This window comes from Spea bombifrons, chromosome 1 (genome assembly GCF_027358695.1).
Source record: "Spea bombifrons isolate aSpeBom1 chromosome 1, aSpeBom1.2.pri, whole genome shotgun sequence".
NCBI lineage: Eukaryota > Metazoa > Chordata > Amphibia > Anura > Pelobatidae > Spea > Spea bombifrons.
Window position 1 is genome coordinate 11,631,383 of NC_071087.1, and position 12,977 is coordinate 11,644,359.

The 12,977-nt window shown below is 39.7% G+C and overlaps 1 protein-coding gene across 1 annotated transcript in view; it reads right to left on the reverse strand.

Annotated features, from left to right (window-relative positions):
- The window catches only part of POLN (DNA polymerase nu), a 38,861-nt gene that overhangs the window by 18,513 nt on the left and 7,371 nt on the right, over window positions 1-12,977 (reverse strand). The window contains exons 8-18 of the mRNA XM_053457802.1: window positions 8,371-8,513; window positions 7,422-7,490; window positions 6,676-6,736; window positions 6,235-6,299; window positions 5,846-5,929; window positions 5,124-5,201; window positions 4,406-4,462; window positions 3,818-3,871; window positions 2,995-3,060; window positions 2,100-2,157; window positions 1,082-1,159 (exon numbers count right to left, since the gene is read on the reverse strand). Coding sequence (XP_053313777.1) covers window positions 1,082-1,159; window positions 2,100-2,157; window positions 2,995-3,060; window positions 3,818-3,871; window positions 4,406-4,462; window positions 5,124-5,201; window positions 5,846-5,929; window positions 6,235-6,299; window positions 6,676-6,736; window positions 7,422-7,490; window positions 8,371-8,513 — 813 coding nt within the window. The remainder of the gene's footprint in view (window positions 1-1,081; window positions 1,160-2,099; window positions 2,158-2,994; window positions 3,061-3,817; window positions 3,872-4,405; window positions 4,463-5,123; window positions 5,202-5,845; window positions 5,930-6,234; window positions 6,300-6,675; window positions 6,737-7,421; window positions 7,491-8,370; window positions 8,514-12,977) is intronic.

Consider the following 12,977-nt stretch of genomic DNA (forward strand, 5'->3'; position numbering starts at 1 on the left):
GGCTCCCTCTTGTGGTCACCAATCACCCAAAGTGGCGCTAGGAGCAAAGTGGCAGGTTATATCCCTTAATTTAATTTACAAATCTCGTCACAAGTACCAAGTCAGAGAATGTAATCCATGAGAAAACAAATAAAATTCACAGGCACCCTGATAAAATTCAAACATGTCTACATTTCATTAATTTAACAAAGCAACATAGTAAAGAAGTAAGTGATCTGGCTATACGTTGCACTATTATTCATGTTTTGGTTTATATAGCGCCATCATATTCCACAGGGTTGTATAGCGGGTAAACGGGATATAACAACACTGTACAATGATATGGTTTGGAGAGAACTTCTCGTAATAAGTTACACAGCCAAAGCTCACTGCCATGGAGGAAAATATACATGACATTTGCCAGGAGCCTGCAGCCTGGATGATAAACAATGCAGTAAATCCCTTTATATGTTCTGAAATTATGGATTTACAGCATGTGTCACTATTTTGTTGCAATCAGTGATATTGAATGTGATGAATGATTCCAAAAAGTGCGATAAAACAGGCTGCGTTGACAAATTTGCATAAAGTCTAACGTGGGTCATTACGGGAAAAGTGGAATCGAGGGATGGATAATTTTTTATAGAAATCATGCTGGAAGCCAACACTCTTCTGTTTCTGGGAGACCCAAATAACACACTCGATCCAAATGAAGTGTGTTTTGTATCAGGGAGAGGAAAACACAAAATGTGTCGCATTGACGCAAAATCTTTTTTTCCCAAAATCTTAATGGCCTATTTGAATGTGGCTGAAAATTATGAAACGGTTCTCATTGTCCATGAAAGAGATAGCCACAGATATTCAGGAGAAATGTCGCTTGGACAACTCCAAGAAGTATTGAAATAAATGGAACTTGACGCTTTCTTGTTTGAGGATGCTTTAAGGTCATATCCGAACAGAATAAGTTAATAATTAATTAAAATTATACGTGAATACAGGATGGTTTCCCAATGAGGACACATTAACAAATGTATTTTTGGTATTGTTTCCCATATATACTAGCTTTATAGTTTATCTTGTAAAAACAAAGCATGTCACTCACCTGCTGCGAGGAACGCACACCCTGTGCCAGATGTAAACATGGACCTCGGGTTTATAGTTATACTTTCTCTCTCTTTTCCTGGAATTAACATGAAATTTTCAGATCAATGACTTCACCATTACGCTGTTCTCATATTCTTTTCGAAATGCAGTTATGCACAACATTTTTTACAAACAACATCATTTTCATTTAACCCTTTACTAAACCTGTGAGTTCCCATTCATGCAAACGTTATTTTTATGAATCGCTAAAAACAAGGAGGGGCCCCCAATGAAAAACAATGAGAAGCCTTTGAATATGCCCTTCACATGTCCATTGTTGGCACTTTTGGCAGTAGAGAGGGGTCAGTATGGGCACCACAAACAACAACAAACTGCAAAGTTCTGACACCTTTCTATCAGAACCAGCATTAACGTTTTCAGCAATTTGAGCTACAGGAGCTCGTCTGTTGGATTTGACCACACGCCAGCCTTCACCCCCCACGTGCATCGATGAGCCTTGGCTGCCCACGACCCTGTCGCCGGTTCACCGCTTTTCCTTCCTTGGACCACTTTTGATAGATATTAACCACTGCAGACCGGGACCCCCCCACATGAGCTGCAGTTTTGAAGATGCTCCGACCCAGTCGCCTCCCCATGACAAATTGGTCCTCGTCAAAGTCGCTCAGATTCATACACTTGCCCATATCTCCTGCTTCTAACGCATCAACTTTGAGGACGAAATGTTCACTTGCTGCCTAATATATCCAACCCGCCGACAGTGGTCATAATGTTATGGCCGATCGGCGTACATTATCCATTCAGGAGAAAGAGACAAATGCACTCAATTTTGTTTTTTAATTGAAAAAGAAACTTAATGGTCAGGAAACAAAATTTGTTGCCTCAAAACTGACTAACTAAAACAAACATTTGTCCAAATTGATTTTGCTTGCAGTGCGCAAGTCTACCCTTTATATTTTATGACATACTTTCTAAATGTTCATGTAGAATATCATAGTTTAATATCACACTGTTTTTACCTTGGATATACTGAGGTTTTAAAATCTGAACCGGGAGCTTTGGCACACCCTGGATATTCTGAAGGAAAAAAGATGTGTTAAATAGAATCTTAGTAAAACTAAAGCCAAACATAATCCAAAATAAATGGATTCCATCTTACCATTGAGTACTGATAACATCGGAAGTAACCAGAACCTGCCTTTTACTATTCTTACAAGAAATCATATTTGCTATCTAATGAATAGATATATAGATAATAGAGATGCCAGTCTTTCTAAAAGAAAGATTGTGCACCCCGAGGAAAAAAAAACATATTATTATTATTTATTGTTTTATATAGCGCCATCAAATTCCGTAGCGCTGTACAATGGGTGATATTGTAACAATAGCAAAAGGAAAATGAAGTGTGTGCTAGCAAATTATCATTATTATTATTATTATTATCTTTTATTTATATAGCGTCAACAACTTACGCAGCGCTTTATACAATACATATATTCAAGGGGTCTGACAAGACAAGAATTGACAGACTAAGACAAACCGATACATTAGATGGAGAGAGCCCGGCTCGCAAGCTTACAATCTTGAGGTGAAGGTATGTCCAGAACACCTAAATGTTATATAAATGATAATTAATGCTGAACTCCAAAATAACGCTCAATAATGTACTTCCCAAGATTTTATTTAACACAATCATATGTAAAGGAAAATGCATCCGAAAACCGTAGTGTACACACATCGGAGGTACGGATCTCTCAAGGGTGCAGATATGGCGTATTCTGTATTCTCCCAAAATGTTGGCTGTATCTCAAACCTGCTGTTGCTTTTAACACTTTTTGGTATGCTTCATTAACACGAGAACCAGAGACTTAGTAAAGGTAGATCATTATATCTAAAAAAAGAAACAATTCTTACAGGATGCTTTGCTGACAGTCTGCCGCTAACTGTTCCTGTTTGATTCCAGGTAGAAGACACAAAACCCTAATTAAAAACACAAGCTAATTAATTTCACATAAAGGAAGGTCTATAAAATATACAAAATTTAGACTCATGGTAAGTAGACAGGTTATTCTGTGTTTTTTGTTGACCATCACGCCTTAAACAGGAAAAAACCCTGGTAAATAGTGACTTATTTTTAAAAAGACGAGGATACTATTACCAATTACCAATAATTATCTATTATCTTTTCAAAGACCTACAAAACTCCTGACATTGGTTTACAGCCCCTAAAACTTCAGAGCAAGTCAAAATGTTATTAAATGTTTTCAATAAAACCACTGGACCCTCCGTCTATAAAAGTATTACAGTGTGTGCAGCTTCCGGAATATTATTATAACGTACATTATAATGGCTCTGAAAAAAAACGCATCCTTTTATTCTCCTTAATGTTCTGCCAAAAAATGTTTTGCAAGATCTTCATAATTTAGTAAGAACCCAAGACAAAAACTGGTCTATTTACCATGTATAGGTTGTTTGCTTGTTTTGATTTGGAGAAGACTATATATTATATTATTATTATTATTATTATTATTATCAGGATTGCTGTAAGAATTCTAGTTTTTTCTTTAATTAAAGTATAATCAGACAATTTAGAATGGTGACTCCTCGATCAGCGAGCTCATTATTTTACTGGAACTCGCTCATGGACTGGGGCTAAACCCCATTGCTTGTATGCATTTGGATACATCTTCCCAACAACACTCAAATAGTATTTTATTGACCAAAACTCCAATACAACCTTAGTCATACAAGATAAAAGTCCATCCAGAAACGTTGATTTTATTTTTTGCATCTAAAATGGAAAAAGACAAACAATTTAGGATAACTAACCTGTCTATGATGTATTACCATTTAAATCTGTGCCAAGTATAAATTCAAAGATACCTTTTCCATACACATTAGAATATGTAGCACTTGTGTGGTTTCCTTTCCATTATTTTAACGATATATTATTGTATACTTTCTAATCCCACACAAATTGTAGAATTTTAAAAACAGGGAGGAACCGTCCCATCCCAGATTATTATGGATGATAATTCTTTCAAATATACATAATGTATTATATGGTTTTATCTCAGATGTGATGGTTTCTCTTAATATATTTTAAATATACATTCTGCTAAGATATTTTTTACTGAATTAACACATTTGCTGTTTGGGGTTTCTAAACTTCAGTCCTTTACTGGCAAAATGTTCCATCTGAATAAAAATAACCGTTGAAATGAGATCTGTTCACATTCCTCAAAGCCATGTTAAACATGAAGGCTATTTTCAGTCCCGGCCAACTAAATATAACACTTATTTTTTCTCATCCTCAAAGAGTTACCTGTCTGAATTCTAAAATAATTTTGGGAAGTGGATGCAGTTCCTGAAGCTGGTGCAACTGAAATATTAATAGAAAAATAAAACTTCTTTAATCTGGAACATATACTTATTTAGTAACTTACATTTTCAGACAGGCTTAACTGGTAAAGGTAAGAATGAAGCTAAAACCATTTAGATCCAATAGACCAAACAGATCGTTCATTTATATATTGTTTTCGTCAAACTTAATTTCATCCCTCTGCTGGAAAACCAGCACGTCATTAGGGCAAACATTTCCCATAAAAACACTGATACTGCACTCTCTATTAAACTCTGCTCTAGTGAAAGAAATAGTGGGGGTTATTCACTAAAGCTAGAGTTGGCAGGAGAGTTGTGGTTTCAACCTCACAAAAGATTATAAGGTCCATCCCGAATAAGACTCTACTGGAGGAAGTGCTTGGCTGGCCCTGTATAATGCATAATTAGGATTTTATAAAGAACCAAGACACAAAAGAGAACAAGCTCCAAGCTAATTGAAATGCTTGGTAATAATTTAATTCCTAGTATTAGCTAGTAGGGGTCTATTCACTAAAGGCAGAGTCATCAGGAGAGTTGTGTTTTCAGCTCTCTAACTTCACTATTCATTACGAAGGCCCAAGACTGGAATGATCCTCCATCCAGAAGGGCTGAGCTGGTCCGATATAATGTAATGGATAAAGAGATTTTGGATTAATTCTTACCACACTTTCTGCTGTTGATGGGAAGTGGCGCAGTTTGGCTTTACATTGTAGATGCAAGCGAAGTTTATCAAAAAGAATCTAAACAAGAAAACAGTTGTTTTTACTTTAAAATGCGCTGTACACTGCCCTAGCATATAAGCAAAACTAGCTATATATATATATATATAACACACATAATGTTCAGATGCAACTTTGCAAACCAAGTCATGTTCTTTATTTAAAGAGACGAGACTTTCTACTGTCAACTCTTCCAAACAAACCATGGACTTTAACATGCTGACTGAGGCCTGAATTATGGAATTATGCTAACCTTCTGTACATTTTTCACCCTTTTAGGTTTTAATTTTTTTCTTTTTTACTGAATTCTGTAAATTAAACTTAAGGGTCCTCCTTCAGTAAAAACAGATTACGCAGCTACTTTGGAACCACAATTTCAAAGGTGATGAAAGGCCAATATAAATGTAACACATATTACACATAAAGTAAGGGGTTTGTCCTTAAATAAGGAGACGGTAAAGAATTGTATTCCTTAGTTTTTTATTAAATGATCGTTTTTATTACTTACATTAAAGAGGAGGTCTAAGTGATTATTTTTGCTTAGGGTCCATTAAAAACTAGAACGTCTTCCTATTATACTCTTGTCCTCAAAGCATAGGAATAAGTGCTTTGTTATTCTCCAAGGTTTTTGGGTCTCAGATGTCTCTTTTTCAGATGGAACTCACCTCCCTGAGCTCTTTAGCACTGGTTAATCGGAATCTCTCTCCTGCTGCACGATGTGCTTCTTGCTCAAGTTCTTTAAGATAGGCCTGTAAAAATGGAAATTCAGCATTTATGGAAAGAATGTCCAATTCTTAATCCAGTGCGCCCCTGCCGTGCTATTATCTGTACATTATTAATATTATTATTATCTTTTATTTATATAGCGCCAACAGTTCACGCAGCGCTTGCATGATAATAGAAATAAGATCGAAATGTGTGTAATGATATTAATGGAAAATGTATACAGACCAAATCTTTGTGGTTTTTTTTTTACCAAAAACATTTGTAAGCATTCATTAGTATTTTTTTAATTTTGTGGTGTAGACTACATACAAATAAATGTAAAAAATACCCCTAAAAGTTCTGAAGTTTTCTTTAGCTCATCTTGATTGACTTGTATTCTGTGGCTCTCCATTACTGGGAAAACAAATGACAGAACAACATAAATCAGAAATGAATGATGAGTTCATGCTCAATAGGTTCCAAACAAGATGTCAATCATAACAGAAAATATATGCTCATTTTGTGTACAAACACCCAAGTATTGGATATATTTACTTGATATATTTGTAATAGTAGGTTAGGAATAGAAAGTGACATATTTGATATCCTTATTTTCAGGTCTCGGTCTACATTCACATTTTGGTTTGCGCCAGGGACATTCAATATACTAGATATTTGTGCCACAATGCCTCTATTACACCTCTAATATTGTAAATTTAAATGGACGTAACAGTCTCCATGAAAAACATATTAAAAAAGATGTGTTAAAGGCATAGAAAAACAGACTTACCAGCAAGAATTGAAATAAGTGGCAGTTCTATGGAACAAAAAAGGCTCCATAATCCTTCTTCCTACAGAGTAACAACAATGCACTGTTAGTACCTGATGCTTTGCATAGTAACCATCTTAATGTTCTCAAAGGTCTGCAGTATGATATGAAATGTCCTGTAACTTTGCTGCTTCTAATAAGAGTGGTAACTTGGGCTCTTGGCGCATGGGGCAGCATTTGAGGTCCCCTAGCACCAACCCCCCCCCCCGTGACATACCGCTAGGCCAGTGCTGGGGTGTCACGCATCCTCAGGCGCAACACACTGACTCTGAACCTCATATGATGTCATTTCCTGGCGCTCAGAAATAGAGTGAGGAGTAGTGTGTCCCCCACTGGTGTGGGATGGACATAGGGGGCACTTCTGGAAATGGGGGCCCAGGCGTTGAGCGTGTACTGGGCCCCAAGATTTTTTTATGGCAGCCATGATAAAAACAACAGAGAAAGAAGAGTTTTTATTTTCTATGGCAACGGCCAATCAGTGCCTGCTTTTCTGTCAAATGCCGATTATAAATGAGGCAACAGTTTACATGATTAAAGAAGATTTGGAGCATTCAACAGTCTACAAGTAATATTTGGAATGCTACATTTTGTCCTAAAAATGTCTGTTTAGCAGAGTATGTGGAACAGCACCATTAAAGGTAAATCAAAATTTTACAAGGAAAAAAGAGCATTGTTTACAGTGAAGATATAGTCATCGATGCTCTCACCTGGAGTTTAGATTGCATATTCTTCATTAGAGCAAACAAGACAGTTAATTGGAGGCCAATTTTGCGGTGCTGTAAGACATAACAGCCCATAAGTATAACTTGTATCATCAGATCTCATCTCGACAAACAATTCTGCTGTTATGTTTCTAACACAAGAGAGTAAAGACTCATTATTTGGATAAAAAGGGATAACTAGAGGAAAAATAGCCGAATTTAACTACATAATTGTCGATCTGTTAAGTTAAATTGGCCAAATTGGGACTTTGACCAAAGTATCAACCACATTAAATACTTGGAGAACTCCTACATCATTTATAAATGCATTAAGGCTCATGGTTGTTAAATGAACATAATACATGACTATGACAAAGTGTTGGTAGGATGAAGAATGAAAGTGTTTATTGTTCCATTTCTCCCAATGTATTATGTTCATGTATGTGCTTTTACCGGTAATTAGCGATTAATTAATAGAGTTGTGGATTCAATGAAGGCTTCACGTGGCTATTTGGTATTTTTATCGTGGGCAGAGTGTTGGTTCTTCTCCATGCTTTTAACAAGTGTCTCTTCAGTAGAAACGTTTTACCGCATAATTCCTTCTGTGATCTGGCAATTTTTGTATTGCTTTTATTGGAAACACCTATTAGTCAAAGCTGTTTAATTACAATTTATTAAGCCTACAGTACAGCCTATTGGATTTTTTATAATTCCTTTTAAATCTTCTTTTTAAATCTGGTTGCTCGTAAATAGCATGAAAAGCAGCAGGCAGCTGTAGGGGAATTACTGTCTTCAGCAAATGAAATGTGAAAAACCACAACTTTCAACTATAATTGCGATCAATATAAGTGTGTTTTGCATATTTTGGTAAATCAGAGACTTGTGATGGCTGTTTCATTTGTGATGTTTTATCACTGGTACACCATCTGGTAGTATCAATAACAAGTACACTAACAGAGGAACCCGAGGCATTGCTGGCAGAGTTAAGGTTCAGTTCTCCACAATATTTGTTCACTAATTCTTCAAAGGATGGATTGGAGTCTGATTGGTTTAAGAGCCATGCGGCTATCCTTGGATCAAAGACCACGCTCTTTAAAACTGAAAAGACAGAACATTCATCATGACATTGGTGTATTTACTAGACTTGTGCAAACATACCAAAAAACAAACACATTTTTGTTTAGTTTTCGGCCCTGTCCTTTCGGATTGGGCTTTTTACATTCAGAAACAACGTTTGTTACTAACCCTAATTCCGTCTCTCATGCCCTTTCACCAGGGCCGGACTGGCCCACCGGGATACCGGGAAATTTCCCGGTGGGCCGGAAGGTCCGGGGGCTGGGCGGCCATGAAGACAGCCGCTGAGCTGCCCCCCAGGCTGCCCGAAATCTAATCAAAGCGGCTGCTGGGTGCTGATGCAGCCGGCATCAGCACCCAGCAGCCGTGTGCGATGGCCGTCTAGTGATGGGAGCAGTGTGAGGGGTGAAAGCTCCGCCCCCTCGCACTGACCTTTCACCCCTCACGCTGCTCCCATCACTATGCGGCCATCAGATTGCTGGGAATGTAATCTGAACGGCCGATGCGTGCTGATGCCGCCGGCCGCCTCTGCTTTAATACTTTTTTTTTTTTACTTTATATGGCGAGCCGATCCTTCTTACCATATAAATAATAAAAAAAAAAGTGTTAAAGTAGCTCCGGCCGGCGGCATCAGCACGCACCGGCCGTTTAGATTACATTCCCAGCAGCCTGATGGCTGCATAGTGATGGGAGCAGGGTGAGGTGGAAGCTCCGCCCCCTCGCACTGCTGCAGCACCGGATGTCAGGTCAGTGGCATCCTGTCAGCATAGAGGAGAACAGTGTGCAGCTGCCAAGAAGTCAAGAGAAGTAGAAGGTGAGTAAAATAATGTATTTTTTGTACTGTATGTTTTTTGTATTTGTTAAGAACAAAAATCGGCATGTGTGTGTATGTAAGTGTGTCCCCCTATATGCCACTCTGCCTCAGAAATGCCTTATACCCCCCTATATGCCACTCTGTCCCATGATATGCCTTTTAACCCCCTATATGCCAGAGTGGCATATAGGGGTATAAGGCATTTCTGGATGCAGAGTGACATATAGGGGGTCAAAAGGCATATCTGGAGGCAGAGTGGCATAAAGGGGGTTAAAAGGTATATCATGGGGCAGAGGAGCATATAGGAGGGTATAAAGCATATCGGGGAGGCAGAGTGGCAAATAGGGGGCATAAGGCTTTTCTGGAGGCAGAGTGCCCCATGATATGCCTTTTAACCCCCTTCATGCCACTCTGCCTCCAGAAATGCCTTATACCCCCTATATGCCACTCTGTCCCATGATATGCCTTTTAACCCCCTATATGGCAGAGTGGCATATAGGGGGTTAGAAGCCATATCGTGGGACAGAGTGGCATATATTATTTTTTATTTAATATGGCAAGCTGGATCGGCTTGCCATATAAAGTAAACAAAAATGTCCCATGATATGCCTTTTAACCTCCTATATGGCAGAGTGGCATATAGGGGGTTAGAAGGCATATCATGGGACAGAGTGGCATATAGGAGGGTTGAGGCATATCAGGGAGGCAGAGTGGCATATAGGGGGGTATAAGGCTTTTCTGGAGGCAGAGTGCCCCATGATATGCCTTTTCACCCCCTTTATGCCACTCTGCCTCCAGAAATGCCTTATACCCCCCTATATGCCACTCTGTCCCATGATATGCCTTTTAACCCCCTATATGCCAGAGTGGCATATAGGGGTATAAGGCATTTCTGGATGCAGAGTGACATATAGGGGTCAACGGCATATCTGGAGGCAGAGTGGCATAAAGGGAGTTAAAAGGGATGTCATGGGGCAGAGGTGCATATAGGAGGGTATAAAGCATATTGGGGAGGCAGAGTGGCATATAGGGGGCATAAGGCTTTTCTGTAGGCAGAGTGCCCCATGATATGCCTTTTAACCCCCTTTATGCCACTCTGCCTCCAGAAATGCCTTATACCCCCCTATATGCCACTCTGTCCCATGATATGCCTTTTAACCCCCTATATGGCAGAGTGGCATATAGGAGGTTAGAAGGCATATCATGGGACAGAGTGGCATATAGGGTATAAGGCATTTCTGGATGCAGAGTGACATATAGGGGGTCAAAAGGCATATCTGGAGGTGGAGTGGCAAAAAGAGGGTTAAAAGGCATATCACGGGGCAGAGGGGCATATAGGAGGGTTGAGGCATATCAGGGAGGCAGAGTGGCATATGGGGGGTATAAGGCATTTCTGGAGGCAGAGTGACATAGGGAGTAAAAGGCATTTCTGGAGGCAGAGTGGCATATAGGGGATTAAAAGGCATATTATGGGGCAGAGTGGCATATAGGAGGGTATAAAGCATATCAGGGAGACAGAGTGGCATATAGGGGGCATAAGGCTTTTCTGGAGGCAGAGTGCCCCATGATATGTCTTTTAACCCCCTTCATGCCACTCTGCCTCCATGAATGCCTTATACCCACTATATGCCACTCTGTCCCATGAAATGCCTTTTAACCCCCTACATGTCTCAATCATAGCTTTTATTAAATATGGAAAAAAATAGTCTACATGAATTAATAAAGAAATAAAAGTTTCTTACCAGAATATCGTGAAGAATAATGTGATCAGTGTTTTGTTCCACTGAATAAAATGGAACTCTTTCATCTAAAAATGTTCGCAGTAGTAAATGTTTTGATCCCATTCTGTGTAATGCATTTCATTTATTAGGGCCTTTTAACACTTTTGCTTTCTGGCATTTTAATACAAATAATGAGATAAAAAGAATGGCACATAGTGTGACTCGGGTGTGTATAAGGGGTGCGTGTGGGTATAAGAGCTTCACCGTGAGATAAACTATATGGGGCTGGTCTCCAAATTTTTCCAGGGCTGCTTTTCAGTCCCAGTCCGGCCCTGCCTTTCACATTCTCATTCACTCTCTTATGTTATCATGCCTGCCTTCTGACCTCTGGCTTGTATACACCATTGAAGCCGCTTGTTGTCCACCTTCTGACCTACCGACCGTTACCGACCACGCTCTATCAGGGTCCTCATGCCATCGCTCCTACACAAGTGAATTCTGATCCTACCCAACACTCTGCACTGATCATTTGGGTCAGTGGTGTCTGCAAGATGGTCTAACCGTCTACTAGCTCCATCCACAAACTTCCAGGGGGTGACCTGGAGTTGTGGGTGGCTGCTGACAAGGAGAGGGGTTAAGGTATGATGGAGAATCTTATCCATGATGCTATCTACTTTATTTTTTAAATAGCTTGCAAGATCTGGGGCAGATAAGTTGGAAGGGGAGGAAGAAGTTGGGGGAGTAATGAGGGTGTTAAAGGTGGAAAACTGATGTTTGGGGTTGCAAGAAAGAAGTTCCATGACTGAGGTAGAAAGTGTAGAACAGTAAGAGCAACCTCATCTACGACTGTGGCTAGCATTTGGTTGTTCCGTGAGAGGAGGAGGTAGATCTGTTGGGAAGGGGAGAGGTAGTAGTGTGTTATGGAGGTGGTAAGCAAGACTGAAAAGGGTGTTTGGAAACTGGAAGACAAGACAGAGACGGGAGAATAATAGGTCAATTACAGTGTATGGCGAAGGCTGACTGCTGTGAGAGAATATGATGGCAGATAAGAACCATTCAGCCCATCTAGTCTGCTAATTTTCCTTGAGTAAAGATAAAAGGTAGAATTATGCCTATTCCATTACTGTATTAGCCTCTACTACTTCTGATGGGAGGCTGTTCCATTTATCTTCCACCCTTGCAGTAAAGTAAAGTTCCTTTACATGACATCGAAACCCCAAACCCCACTACTCTTAGGCCACGATCTCTTATTCTAACCTTTCCCTTTGCTATGTTTCTATAACATCTCCTCTGTTTCACATATTAAGATCTCTCACTAATAATTTGTATCCTGCAAACCATTCTCCATTTTTGTCGGCTGATCCAGAGCCTCACCTTGGGATGGGCACTCACACTCACACTCCCAGACAGTCACACCAACACAACTAGACACTCAGCACTAACACACACAGCTACTTGACACTAGCATACACACCCAGACACCTACACAGACATACCCATAAACTCAAACTAACACAACCAGTAACACACATACTAGCATACCCAAAGACACGTGTTCACACACTAACACACCCAGACACACACGCACACACATATTAACATACCCAAAGACACGTGTTCACACACTAACACACCCAGACACACACGCACACACATATTAACATACCCAAAGACACGTGTTCACACACTAACACACACGCACACACATACCAACATACCCAAAGACACGTGTTCACACACTAAAAACCGACATACATGCACATCCCCAAAGACACGTTTACCCAGACACCCATACTAACATACCCAGACACCCAATTTTAGCAAACTCAGGCAGACACACACTAACACGCATACGCAAACAGACGCTAACATACATACCTAGACACACACATGCATACTCAGGCAGACACACATACCCAGACACACATGCATACCCAGACAGACACACAGATA